The sequence below is a fragment of the Protopterus annectens genome, chromosome 1.part1, assembly GCF_019279795.1.
Source record: "Protopterus annectens isolate FY-2018-M chromosome 1.part1, PAN1.0, whole genome shotgun sequence".
Taxonomy (NCBI): Eukaryota; Metazoa; Chordata; order Ceratodontiformes; family Protopteridae; genus Protopterus; species Protopterus annectens.
Genome location: NC_056726.1, coordinates 147,067,855 through 147,083,164, shown reverse-complemented (window position 1 = coordinate 147,083,164; position 15,310 = coordinate 147,067,855). Strand labels below are relative to the sequence as shown.

The window sequence follows — 15,310 nt, the reverse complement described above, 5'->3', positions numbered from 1 at the left end:
CTCTGATCTGCTCATATGGTCTGATAACTAATTTAGTTGTGATGGGATGTTGATTGGCTACTTCCTAAAAACTAATTGCTAGCCTGCATTGAAAGTATGACCCAGTCCTCCCACTCCTTCTTGCTTATGGACCACATTACATCTGTGCTGTCTGCGGCTATCTGAAGCACTCCTTTTTGCCAAACCGGTCTGAATGCCTTTACAGCCTGAATGAGTGCCAGCACTTCAGCACTTCTTTTATGCCAATGTGTTTCTTGCTCTGGGAGTGACTCATTTGTCCTGGAGTTTGAGTACCCTTGAGGCAGGTCCATCAAGCACATCCGAGTCATCTTTGGTTAAAGACTGGTTCACGGGCTTCTGTTTGAAAGCAACTCTCCCCCTCATATTCAGTATGATTTGTATAGTTCACTTTTCTAATCCATTATGTAAGGCAGAATGGGATCCTCTCCACCACAGCCTGGCTGTGCTGCCTCCATGTGCTCCTGAGACACCATGGGACATTACTCACATGCAGCTGCAGCCTTGCTAGTGGTACTATCAAAAAGTTGGATGTCATGCCACTCAATGCCCTCAGGAATTTTTTTACTGAATACAAATTTTGAAGGAGTTCTGGGTCCTACAGAAAGGGCAGGGGACTGGAAGCCTGGTTCCAAAGAAACAGCAAATAAAACAAGCCACTGGCCTGGGGCTCTCTAGGCTTTGAAGATCAATACAGTGTTTCTGAACATCTGCAGACCTATCTGGCAACCCATTTAAAGTGATCATTTATTCTATATAAAGTATCACTAAATGGGATGTCCTGTATGACAGAAACAGGGGAGATGGCATTTTCAGTGTCTTGAGGGTCTGTTTCCAACCCATGGCTGAAGACATCTATGAATCACAAGTAAGACCTTTCTCCACACTATTTCTTCCAACTATCTGAAGAGTATGAGTCCTTCAGTGGAAGAAGTGCCTTCTTTCTTTTAACAGAACAGACTCCAGACACTGACACATGAATTGTAGGAAGCCTTGGGACAGGTTGAGCCATTCTAGCAAAGGTGATGGGGTGAGAGTCAAACTTTTGCCTGAAAATCTTGCAAATACAGGGAAATTCCTGGGCTGAGTCTGGAATAGGTCCAATGGGATTTGTGTTCTGCCCTGGTTAAAAATTTCAAAATAAATAAATAAATCTTAATAAATCTTAATAGCGAATATCCTATGTCTGGATGAAGGAGCCATAAACAAACTATACAATAGAAGGAGGAAGCTACTACATGATAGAGCAAAATCCCAAAAAGGGAAGGCATCTCTGATCAGTATTAGCAAAAAACTACGGGCACTCATAAAATCGTCTAAGGCCAGCTTCGAGAGAAAAATTGCACAGGACACTAAGGATAATCACAAGGCTTTCTTTAGTTATGTTAGGAACCTGGGTGGGAATTCCCAGATATGCTCAGAATTAGTCCAAAATGACAAAAAATACACCGAGCCCACAGACATTGCCAACATCCTAGCTGACAGGTTCAGTGCAAACTTCTCCCCCCTCTCCCCACCAAAAGGGCAAATATCTATCCCAACAGAGTGCTGCCCCTGACATCTCAGATGCTCAGGTAAGAGCCGCCCTCTCCAAAGCAAAAACACAGCATCAATGGGACCAGATGGTGTCCCGGCTGCGTCCTACATGAACTCCAAGAAGAGCTAAACCCAAACATAAAACTACTGTTCAATCTTAGCCTTACTACAGGATATGTACCCAAAGAGTGACGACAGCAACAGTGGTCCCTCTCCACAAAGGTGGTGCCTCAACGGATCCTGGAAACTATCGCCCCATAAGCCTGACTAGCTTGGTCTGCAAAGCTATGGAAAGGATCATCATGGACCTCATAAATAAAGATATTGGGGACCTACAGACACTGGATCCTACCCAGTTTGGCTTTGTTAAGGGCAGATCCTGCCTCTTAAACTTGGTCGATTTCTTTGAAACAGTCACCAAGGCCATTGACGAGGGGAAGGTGGTCCACACAGCCTACCTGGACCTCGCAAAAGCCTTCGATACAATACCCCACTCGGGCATTATAGATAAGCTCACCAGCTTAAATATAAACCCCTATGTCACTAGATGGGTTGCAAACTGGCTCAAGGACAGAACCCACATGGTTAGAATTGCTGGAGCCATGTCAGACTCCAAACCAGTTACAAGTGGCATCCCACAAGGCTCAGTCCTGGGACCTCTCTTGTTCGGTATATATTTCTCGGTACAGGCCAACACGGAAGGACTGTGGCTGACCAAGTTCAGATGACTGCAAACTGGGCGCCATAATCAACTCTCCAGCCGACACAAGCATCCTCCAAAAGGGCCTCATAGAAACAAACAACTGGTGCCAGAGCCATGGCCTCAAGCTAAACGCCAAAAGTGTATAGTCATCCCTTTGGCAAAACAAAGTGCCCACAAATTACCACATAGGTGGTAATCCATTAAGTACAGAAGAAGTAATTAGGGACCTGGGGACCCAAGTTGATAGCAATCTCTCATTTGACAACCACGTGGCCAAAGTGGTTAGAAAAACATTTTATATAGCCCACCTAATCATGAAGGGATTCACATCTAGATCAGGGAGGTCATCGTTCCTCTTTACTCATCCCTCATCAGGCCCATAATTGAGTACAATGCCCCTTTGGGATGTACCTTACCAGACACCTGCAGCAACTGGAAAGACCCCAAAAGTACCTCACCAAGAGGATCAAAGGTCTCAAACAGATGCCATATGCTGCCCGGTTAAAGAAACTCCAGCTCTACTCAGTGGCATACCGCCTGCTCAGAGGCGATCTGTGCCTGACGTATAAAGCCATGTCCAACCCGGAATTAATGGACATGCTGCACCTCAGAATATCCAAATCCCATCGAGCTACACGCTCGAGAGACTTGAACCTCAGCACTGAAATAAATAGGACATGCTGGAGGGACAGATTCATAACCCAGAGGCTCCCTTCACTCTGGAATAAAATCCCAGTCCAAGTTAGGCAGAGTCCCACATTGACTCTCTTCAAGAGGAATCTTGATGAGTGGATGGGAGATCGTAGGTTTACCCCGGCTATCACTTCTGTGTCACTGTTAGACAGAGGCACAGTATACTAACCTCAAAAAAAGGCATAGTAAAATTAATTTAAAATGGGTGGCGAAAGCCAAACACACTCTGGCTAGGCTTATAAATGCCCTAGGGCAGATAGCCTAGTATGAACCTATGAACCTATTTGGTGCCCCCTGGAGGCCTGGGTCTGCAACTAGGGCTTTCTTTAACTTCCACTTCCAAACTCTGGACGTCTTCCCAGACAAAGACAAAGGGAGTTCCATCCTTCCTCTCAGACATAATAAATCAGCATCTTAGATGGAGGTCTGCACATAGGCATATGGACAGACTTATTGTAAAGCTTGGTAGGACATGCCCAGCTACAAAACGCATGGTTGCTTTCACATGGGCAATGCCAGAAGCTTCTACTGAAGCATAAGGTCTGGTGCTGTCAAGCTAAACACAGACTTCAGGACCTGAAACAGTGTCAATTGTTACACTTTTGGACATTTCCATAGCAATCTCCTACTTTCTCTTTCTAAGGGAGACATCCATGATGGGTGAAGAAATGTTGGAAGCTCTGGTGATAGTATGTATTAAGGCCCTGTGCCTCTTCCTTTCTGGACAGGTCTGAATGAAGAGCTCCACTTTCTTTACTGCCTGATGGTTATATCCCTTACAGATATTACAGTATGGGACATCATGTTCAGGTCCCAGACAAAAAAAAAACAATTAATATGGCAGTCTTTAAGGGGACCCTCTATATCACATTCAGATTTATTAGTTCTTTCTGAAGCAGACATACCTCAAGACCATTCCACCACTACATAACACACAGACTATAACAGAAAAATATGTAAAGAATGTCTTCCCAATGGAGTACTTGCATGGTACTTTGCTTAAAAGCAAACTGAAAACATCAGACTATAATGATGTATCCGACTCACCAAGAAAGGGAAGGACGATAACTCCTGGGAGATGAACTAGCCTTCTGGCCTTTTGCAACAGAGGTCCCAGTAGTCAGTACTATTGTAAAAGTGATACATTCCATGAACATCTACAGATGGCAAAAACTTTAAAATCAAGGGCTGTGTAAAAATGTCCACATCTGTGAAGAAATGTTTGAGTTTTACCTCTTCTATGCTATACTCAACTCCTTTGCAACAGAAGTGAATTCTTCTAGATGGGCAATCCATTATAGGTAATCATAAGGGTTAGCAACCTAAGAAAGTTTTGTGCGCCATGTGGTCCTAACACCTGTGGTATCAACAGTCACTGTTCCTGTAGCCAAAGCTCTTTCATAATGTCTAACTTTTATGCTTAATAAATAGACTGTACATTAATTAATTGATAGTGCTCCATTGTTTTGCATGCTTTACAGTTTTACCACCAAAAATATACACACGCATGCTCCACAAAGTATTTTTGTTAAATTTAGTACAATGCTCACTGTTATTTAAACTGACTTATTTATTTATTTTTTTTTTAAAGAAGAAGCTACAAGTAATAGTCTGTTACTCGTCTGGAGTGAATTGGTGGGCACAACAGAACTTCTTAGCAATTTTCTCTTAAAGGTTCATAGGTGTGTACTAAGCTAATGGCCCTGGGTCCTTTACAAGCCTAGCCATAGGATTACCCTGCTATCATGCCACACAACCTTAGTTCCCAGTGCCTCTGTCGAGTAGAGCCACTGGAGTTATTCCTCGGGATGAATTTTCTATTTCCCATCCACTTATCAAAATTTCTCTTGAAGAGGGTCAGTGAGGTACTCTGCTTGACATGTATGGGAAGTCTATTCCATAGCATGGGGAGTTTCTGGGTTATGAACCTGTCTCTCCAGTACATTCTGTTGACTGTGGTAATGAGGATGAGGTCTCTGGAGCGTGTGGTGTGGAGGGATTGGGATTTCTTTAGATGTAGCATTTCTAACAGAGCTGGGTCAGACATGACTTTGTAAGTCAAGCAGAGATCACCTCTAAGTAGGCGATAAGAGACAGAGAATAGCTGGAATATTTTGAGTCTGTCCATATAGGACAAATGTTTATGGCCTAGGATCCTCTTTGTGAGGTACTTTTGTGGCCTCTCCAGTTGTTGCAGGTGTCTAGTGAGGGACATGCCAAATGGGGCATTGTACTCAATGATTGGCCTAATGAGGGAAGAGTAGAGGGAGATAATGACCTCTTTCATCCTGGATGCAAAATCCTTAGTAATGAGATGTGCCACATAGGACTTTCTGACCACAGTGGCAATGCGGTGATCAAAAGAGAGGTTGATGTCAACCTGTGTTCCCAGATCTCTTATAATGCCTTCTGTGTTTGGTGGACTACCATCGATGTGGTAATTCATGGGAACAGTTTTTTTCCCAAATGGGATGACAACACATTTTTTGGCATTGAGCTTAAGGCCATGGTTCTGACACCAGTCGTTGGTCTCAGTGAGGCCATTCTATAGGATGTCAACATCACTTGGGGAGTTAATAATTGCTCCCAACTTGCAATGGTCTGCAAACTTTGTCAGTCAGAGTCCCTTCGTGTTGGCCTGGACTTCAGAGAACTAGATACCAAACAGAAGAGGACCCAGGATCGAACCCTGTGGGACTCCACTCATGACTAGTCATCAGTCTGACTTGGAGTCGGCTACTTTCACACTGTGGGTTCTATCTGTGAGCCAGTTTGCAACCCACCTAGTGATATAGGGGTTGATGCCAAGCTTAGTGAGTTTTTCTATGATTCCTGAGTGGGGAATGGTATCAAAGGCCTTGGTCAGATCAAGGTAGGCTGTATGAATCATCTTGCCTTCATCTACAGCTCTGGTGACTGACTCAAAGAAGTAAACCAAGTTGAGCAGGCATGATCTACCATTCACAAAACCAAACTGTGTGGGAGCCAGAGTTTGGAGATTCTATATATCCTTGTTTATTAGCCAGAGTTTGGAGATTCTATATATCCTTGTTTATTAGGTCAATGATTAGGTGTTCCATAGCTTTACATATCAGACATCAGGCTAATGGGGAATAGTTCCCAAGGTCTGTAGTTGCTCCTCCTTTGTGAAGAGGGATGACTGTAGCGGTGCGCCATTCAGTAGGGACAAAGGCTGAGGTGAGGCTGTGATTGAACAGGGCACACATGTGAGGTGCCAGTTCACTCTGTAGTTCATATAGAACACAGCCAGGTATATTGCCAGGTCCCATAGAGGCTGTATTCTTGGCCATGGACAGTGGTGTGTTAACCTGTGCAGCAGTAATATTGGGTGCCTGGCAATCTACTGGTATTGTGATTGGTCCTTTGGGGGGGGGGGTAAAGTTGGCACTGAATCTGTCAGCCAGTATATTGGCAATATCTGTTGGCTCGGTATAGGAGGTACCATTGTGCAGTAGCTCAGAGCAAATCTGGGTATTGCGGTGGAGATTCTTTACATAACTACAAAAGGCCTTGTGGTTGTCTTTACTATCTGCTGCAATTCTGTTTTTATAGCTAGCTTTAGAGGATTTGATGAGGGATCTCAACTTTTTGTTGAGGCTGATAAGGGAGTTTTTCCATTCTTGGGACTTCACCTTATTCTGCATCAGTTTCCTCCTTCTGTTGTAGAGTTTGTTTATGGCAAGGGACCACCAGATTGGCTTCCTTTTTTTGGCGGAGAGCGTCTTGGTTCTATTGGGTACAGCGAGATCCATGCATTTGTGTACGTGTTCGTACAGTGCACTGGTGTATGATTCAGCAGTCATGCAACTATTTTCCATTTGCATGGGTGCCGTGAAGTTAGCCACCTCTGTTTTTAGGAGCCCAAAGTTAGCTTTGGAGAAGTCATGGTGGTTACCTTTGCCAGGGGGGTAGTATGTGGATTTCCAAGGTGATTAGTTTGTGGTCGGATCTAACCAGGGAGGAGTTGACAATTGGTGTAGAGCAACTGTCGCCCATGTTAGTAATGACCAGGTCAAGAACGTTGCTACCTCTAGTTGGGGTAAGAATGAGATGGTATAGGGCATTGGAACTAATGAATTCCAGGAAACGTTGGGCAAGTGTATTGGTACATATCATAGGTTAGTTAGTACTAACTGCCCTGCTACAGCAATTTTTTTAAGCTTGGCCCCTCCTTGTGTGAGACTCAAACCCTGCGCCTTATGTTTGTAAGGCAAACACCTTAACCATTAGGCCACCCTCCCAACCATGAGTAGTTTTCCCAGTTAATGGAAGGGTAGTTGAAGTCACCCAGTATGAGTGTGTTAGGTTGGACCCTAACATTCTCCAAGGTGCTTAGGAACGTGGAGTGTGAGTCTTGGGACATGGTTGGGGACCTATATCAAGATACGACCTGAATCTCTGTCTTACCCAATGTTAACTGCACCTGAAGTATCTCTGATGCGTTATGTTGGGCTACCTGTCTGTTGGTGTGTGCATCCTTTATAAATATGGAATCACCACCACCTTTGAAGCTTCTGTCCAAGTTCTGGGGCCGAAAGGTGTGGAATGAGTTATAGCCTGGTAGTGCAGAGGTGCTTTCTGCTGCCTTGAACCAGGTCACTGTTGCAGCACAAATGTCAATGTTCTCCACTTTAAGAACTGTTTCAAGTGAGCGCATTTTGAGATTTAGACTTCCAGCATTGAGCAGCATAACCCTCGTATTGCATCTGTCTGTAGCTGTTATGGTGGTAATTTGGTCTTTGGAGCACCGCCTAAAAAAAGGCACTATAGGGGTGGCAAGAGCCTTTGCCAGTAGCCAGAAGCCCAGGGGTGACAGATGCAGGCCATGTCTGGTAGAGCATCAAGGTCCGACAATCATGTCATCCCAGGCTCACAAATACTGGATTCCCTTAGAATGAGACTAGAAACTTAGCCAACTGTTGAAATCAATCATTTTCTGCTTGCACTGTGGTATCATTCTGGGTGATGGTAGGATGCTGCTCAGGGCTAGGGTCATACCCGCCTGGGCTACATAATCCAAGAGCTGAATAATTATAAACAGTGCACAACTATAAACATTAAAACTCTAAAAATATTATGGAAAAAGTGTGCATTCAGCAATACCACAGATCAAGGCTGAGAAGCAAATGATGAACTTAACTAAATCATGTAGACTGACAGTTCAATTCAGGCAGCAAAAAGAACAGAGTAAGTACCCGGTGTACTATGTTTGACAACCAACTCGATGCAATACCCATGGCTTGGAACTGCAATCATGTATCCTTAGTGACATAGTGGCATCATATATTAGAAAATGAATACATATTAATTATGATACTAGCATGAATTTAAGAAAAATAAAAAAAAAATAATAACAGGCAGAAAAATCACAGCAAATGTAGTGTTTTTTCTAAGTTTAAGCACAGGTGTCCAGCCTGCAGTCCACATTTATACTACACTGTGCCTCCAAAATAGACCCAGATTAAATGCACAGTATACTCACTTTATACTTGTTTTCGATTTTGGTGGGGGTTGGAAAGTGACCTCTATTTTCAAAGACAGTAAAGTGCTTGCACTGCGGGCAGGGTTTGGTATTCATGTCCATCCTACTAAGCTCCAAAAAATACTTGTATTTAACAATTTCATCATGGCGCAGGTTTGACACAATCAGCATCTCATCTAAGAGCTCTTTACACTCTGTTATTGGGCACTTGATCTGAGCTTGTCCAAGATATACCTGCGAGAGAATAAGAAAGCAAAAATAAGCGATTTCTCATTACTTTCCAAACAGTTCTTTCCATGTAAACAATCAGGAAAATGGCTGCCTGTTAATTCATACTCTTCAATATTATACACTACAGTCACGAAAAGCACTCAAATATCTACACCTCTGTAAGCTTGTCCTTCATCCATTATATTCCCATTTACATGGTCCTTGTTCATGTAAGGCTGTTGTTTATTCTTGTACCTTACAATAACCAATCACTTTTAAACAGAAACAAAAAAAAAGTCTAGGTATAGACCTCTCTTTCTCTCTCTCTCTCTCTCTCTCCCTCACACATGCTTGAGCAAACACAAATATATGCACTAGGATATAAATGACATCTTACTGTTCAAGCTAATTACAAAGTATACCTTCCACAAAGGGGCTAAAACTGGATCAGCCTTCCTCCCTCAGTCTGGGCATTTTTTCCTCTGCAGTGCCTATACTCAAGGGAGCATTCATCCCCCACCTAAATGTGTGTATATATATATATATATATATATATATATATATATATATATATATATATATATATATAAAAAATTGTATATTGTCTTTTGCTCAGCAAGAAAATCTGATTTGGCCCAAGTCCAATTTTCAGCAGAGGCCCAGGGAAAAGGAAACTCTTGTTGTGATGTTACACACAAAACAGGCAGTCTGTGCTTAGCCAATGAATTCCCCATCATTCTACCTTAGTCTTTGAGTGACCATATTTCATGCAGTTAAAACAAGTAAAGATTTGGCATTTTACACTACAAGGATATACAAATGTGTTACTGCCCAAATTAAAGGGAACTCCAACAGCAGCCACTGGAGTGAGGTGATACTCAAACACAGGAGGAAGGTGGGAGAGTAAGCTGAACCCACTGAGAACAGCCCATGTAGATCAACTGATGTGGAAAAAACCTCTCTGCTATATTTGGTATTTTCACCCCTCCTTGATGGATATACAACTGAGAATTCCAAGCAGTAAAACTACCATGTAGATAGGAGCCAAATGAGAGCCAAGAGGCAAAGGGTTCAGACAACTAAGTCCTGAAGCACAACAGCACCAAAGGAAGTTTGATTCTTGGCATACCAGGTTAAGAAACAGCACCCAGTACAGGTTTAAACAGTCTAATGGCTATGGCAGAAGTAGATCAATATGTGTGCATGTACCTTTAGGAAGCCACCTTCCTACTAATTTCCAATATTAAATCTAATAATAAAGCTGGGGACTCACTTTTTACTAACGTTGTGGGCAAAATCTGGAACAAGCTTCCTATGACACATCTCTCTCATCTACGTCTCTTTTCAAGAAACACCTCACAGAACATCAGAAATTCCTCTGGCTTTGTCCCTGTTCTAAACAGACTGAACCTTACTTCTTCCCCCTATTTTTCTCTTCTTACTATACCCCTTCCTTCTGTGCTATGTCCTCTCTGCAACAAGATTCTATAGAAGCCATCTGTATACTAGCCAGTGCTTTTTTTCCCCTCTACAACCTTCTTTTTCTCCTTTTTGTCTTATAAATGATAACATTAAACCTTGAGTTTACCTGTACTTGTGTGTATCTCAAACGATGCATTGACTCTATACTACTATTCTTAAACATAATTTTAATTTTTTTTTCTTTCCAAATATTGTTAATTCTCCTATGTATAGCAATTTAGAAATTTTTTAAGTATTGTAATTTTTTTTTTTTGACGTATTGTATTTTTTAACTATTGTTTTCTGTAATTTTACTTTGCTTGCAGCTTAGCTCCCTGGGCCTCTACTGAAAAGGGACATGTATCCAGCTAGACTAGCCCAGTCAACAAATGTAAAATAAAATAAAAATAAATAAAATTAATCTGTGGGCTTCCACAAGTGTATAAATACTGAGCACATGTGAGCCTGACTGCCATTTTGTATTAAGATGTAAGCATGTATGTCTGTAGGGTCTGTGTTATTCAGTTCGTTTATATTTTATGATGCTGCTATCTATCCTGATGTGTTTCTATGTAATAAAGCATCTTAACGAACTGCCCGCCTGTTCGTCCTCTACATTAGAGAAGGATGGCTAAAACGGCATGCTGCCAGAAAGAGTTTGTTTCTCCAATCTGAGTCCGAGAGGCATCCGGTTGGTATTGGAGGAATACAGAGGAATGGATCATCCCTACTACATATATAATTTGCAAAACATGTCAGAAACTAATTTCAGATGTTAAAACTTGCTCAAATAATTTCTTATTCGCAAAATATGAAATGAAGCATGCAAAAATGCTCTAAACGATATTTAAATAAACTAAAATGTCCGCTATTGATAAAAATATTCAAACTACTATGGAAAATGTTTGAAATAAAGTCTGAATTGCATAAAATGAATAAAATAAAAGGAAATTACCACATTTTCGCCAAGCATGTATTTTTTGTATTAATTAAAGATATCCGAGTTATCAGAGGTGTATAAAGTGTTCACGTTTGTGCAGTATTACAGTAAAGTTATTTCATAAAATACAGCCATTTGAGAGCATATTTCGCAAGTACAATATTTTGAAGAGTTTATTGTGCATTTGAATGTTATTACAAGCTCTCACAGCACAGCTTATTCATACATAATTACAAAAGCCATATTTTCAGTGTGTCTGTGCATACTTTGTTGGCATGGCAGACGGATTTCGAAAACCCAGTTAACTTGGTAGTGTTTGACAATAATATTGCAGAGAAATGGAGAGTGTTTGAGCAAGAGTACGACATTTTCATACAGGCTGCACTTTCTGATAAAGATAAGCATACAAAGGCATTTATTCTTCTTAATTTATCTGGGTCAGAAGCCATTGAAAGGGACCATTCATCTGTGTATGCACCTGCTATCTTTGCAGGAGTAGGGGAAAACCGTCTTCTTGTTGTAGCAGCTGAGTCAAGGGAGGATCCTGACTGCTTAAAATGTAAACTTAGAGAAATGTATAACCCCCAGACAAACATTATAATGGAAAGGCACTTAATTTACACAAGGGATCAAAAGCCTGGTGAAACTTTTGCAGCATATATGACTGATTTGAGAAATGAGGCTAAAACTTGCAGATTTGGTGATTTAAGGGATGAGTTGATAAAGGACAGACGTTTGTGTGGTATTAAGGATGATCCTGTGAGAAAGATTTTGCTTTGTGACAATGATTTAACTTTGAATAAGGCCACTGAGATTTGTCAGACATACAAGCTCACAGAAAAGCACACAAATATGCTTACATATGAGAAATGCATGCTTCCAGTAACTTCTACAGCTCATGTTGATGGTATGCAGTACATGGTTAAAAGAAACAGGCCAAAGCACATGGCAGCACCTGTAGCCCCTGCAGCATTCATGGGTAAACCCAGAGCTTTCCAGCAAGTTCCAGAGTTCGCACAGTCTCAATGAAGCATAAGAGTGAGTCAGCAAACTCAAAGCATGGGCCCCCAACCTAGTTTCACTGCCACCTCTCGTAATTGTGGAGGAAATCATGAGCCTAAAAGGGAATAATGTTTAGCTTTTGGTCAGCAATGCCACAAATGCAATAAGTGGAATTAATTCAATAGGTTTTGTAAATCAAAAGGCACACATTCTTTTATTAAAAGGGAACATTCAAAGAAACAAGTTGATCAATTAGAAAGCTGCAACCCTACTTTTTATGTTGATAGTGTGTCAGTGCTTAATGAAACAGTCAATGCAGTAGATTTATGAGCAAAGAATGAAGTGTTTTGTACTGTTCAGATTAAAAGAAAACCCACAGAGCTCAAAGCTGACACAGATTCAAAGTGCAATGTTATGTCAGCAGAAACATTTGCTAGAGTATGTGTTGGTGAAAGGCTTGAAATGGCAAAGTGTGCAAAGCTTGCTGCTTATGGTGGTGAAGAAATTCAAACTGAAGGCTCAGTGGTGCTTTCAAGTTACACTCTGCTGGGAGAAGTTACGACTTATTATTTTATGTGGTCAAAAGGCATGTCCAGTCATTATAAGCACTCAGAGAGTGTTTGAAAATGGGACTGTTTTCATTTAATAAGGAAACCAATCATGTTAGCTTGAAAGACTACTACTCTATTTTCCCGCAACATATTTTTTCTACCTATGCTGATCTTTTCAAAGACAAACTAGGCAAGCTTCCAGATGTGTACTCCATGAAGTTAGATCCAGATGTCAGTACAGTTATCATACCAGCTCGGAAAGTCCCAATAGCTATTGGCAGATTCAAAGCCAAGCTAGATAAAATGGTGCAACAAGGTGTGATTTGTCCAGTAGATGAACCAACTGAGTGGGTATCTTCCATGGTGGCAGCTCATAAGAAAAGCTCCGATGACATCAGAATATGTACTGATCCACAAGTCTTCAATAAAGCACTAAAAAAACCCTCATCATCCAATGCGCACAGTCGAAGAAGTTGCTGTTCTTATGCCGAATGCCACTGTTTTTTCTGTCTTAGATGCAAAGTGTTCATTTTGGCAAATTTTGCTTGACAAGAAATCCTTATTGCTAACTACTTTCAGTACTCTGTTTGGAAAGTACAGATTTTTGAGAATGCCATTTGGGATAAGTTCTGTAAGTGAAGTCTTTCAACGTGCAATGGAGCAAATTTTTTCTGGGTATCCTTGTGCTATTATAGTAGACGACATACTAGTAGGAGGTAATGGTGAAACTTGAGCATGACAGAAACCTCAGAAATGTTCTGGAAAGAGCATGTCAAGTGAATTTTAAGCTCAATCCACAGAAATGCAAATTCAGGCTACAAGAAGTAACTTATGTTGGTCATTTATTTACCAGCTTAGGCCCGAGACCAGACTCTTCCAAGCAAACAGCCATTCTTGAGATTCCAACTCCAGACAATGTTCAAGTCCTACAATGTTTTCTTGGCTACTAAGACAAGTTCATTCCAGACTTGAGTCAAACATCAGCATCACTCGGAGAACTAACATGTAAAGATGTATCCTGGTCTTGGTTAGAACAGCAACAAAGAGCATTTAATGTCCTGTAAAAAGAGAACTGCCAGTCCACCAACTCTCAGATACTACTATGTCCACAAGCCAGCTACTCTTTCATGTGATGCTTCAAATTTTGGTTTAGGTGCAGTCATTCTTCAAGAGGGTCATCCTGTTGCTTATGCACCGATAACTCTTATCAAAACTGAAATGCAGTATGCCCAGATTGAAAAAGAGCTTTTGGCAATTGTGTTTAGATGTTCAAAGTTCCGTGATTAAGTTTATGGTAGACCTATCCAGATTGAAACAGACTACCAACATCTAGTCACTATCTTGAGAAAGCCTATGTATACAGCTCCAGCCAGATTGCAACGTATGATGTTGACATTGCAAAAGTATAATTTCACTCTTGTCTACAAGAAAGGCAAACTTCTTTATCTTGCTGATACATTATCCAGATCGCCCAGAAACACCACTGAACAGCATGAGAATGAGAAGCTTGATCTCGAAGTCATGGAAGTGAGAAATTTTTCTTCCAAACATCCCAATGAGCTGAGAGATCACATAGCCACAATTCCAGTTTTACAGAGGCTCAACCACTTTATTCAAAAAGGATGGCCATCAAAGCAATCTAGTTTACCTCAAGAAGTGCAATCTTATTTTCCTTACAGAGATGAGATTTTGTCCAACAATGGTATCATTATGAAAGGTCTGAAAATAATTGTTCCAAAGTCCTTGCAACAAGAGTACATTACTATCTTGCATCATGGTCACCCAGGAGCAGACTTGGGCGAGAGGTCTAGTATTTTGGCCTTCTATGTCACAAGATATTGAAAGAATGCTATTATCTTGTTTTGTGTGTAACAGAACCAAGTCACATCAGCAAAAAGAACCACTTCATCTAAACCAGATTCCTGAAATACCTTGGTTGACAATGGCCACTGACATTTTTGAGTGGAATGGTCAACATTATTCTTAAACTGGTTCAAGACTGACCTACTTCCCAATCTAGGATCCAATACTGTCATTACTAAGAAGTGCTATTTTGCAGTCCATGGTAGTCTGCACAAAGTTATTTCTGATAATGGTAAACAGTTTACAAGTCAACAGTTCAAAAGATTTGCCAAAGAGTGGGACTTGACATGTCATGAGTAGCCCACAGTATCCGCAGTCAAATGGTTTGGTAGAAGGTGCAATTCAAAGTGCAAAACAAGTTACTAGAGAAGTTGAAATAAAAGATAATAGTGATGTTTTCTTGAATCTCAGAAATATTCCTCATTATAAACATCTTAGTTCACCTGCTCAGAGACTTCTGTCAAGACAAACCAGAACCACATTACCAATCAGTAGTCAATTGTTGGTTTCATGTGTCAGGAACAGCAGGTTAGTGAAAACCAATCTGCTGAAGAAGCGTTTAACCCAGAAGTCCTACTATAACACCAGCAAACCGCTCAATCTATTATGAGAAGTGGTGGTAAGGATGTAAATCTCCAAAGGTTATGATCAGATTGAAGTCCTGAAGAATAATTGCCCAGAGCTGAGATTGTACATTGTGAAATCACAAAGAGCAGAGTTTAGGCGGAATTGGAAACATTTGATGCTGGTGTCCGAGCCTATACCACAGCATATAGCCTGTGAGAAAGACTCTGTTAAAGAGTGAGTTGTCCAGTGTTCCAGTTCCAGAG

At 41.1% G+C, this 15,310-nt stretch overlaps 1 protein-coding gene across 1 annotated transcript in view; it reads right to left on the bottom strand.

Annotated features, from left to right (window-relative positions):
- RNF217 (ring finger protein 217) overlaps window positions 1-15,310 on the bottom strand; it is a 1,666,157-nt gene that overhangs the window by 678,796 nt on the left and 972,051 nt on the right. Inside the window, exon 2 of the mRNA XM_044073883.1 lies at window positions 8,454-8,687. Coding sequence (XP_043929818.1) covers window positions 8,454-8,687 — 234 coding nt within the window. The remainder of the gene's footprint in view (window positions 1-8,453; window positions 8,688-15,310) is intronic.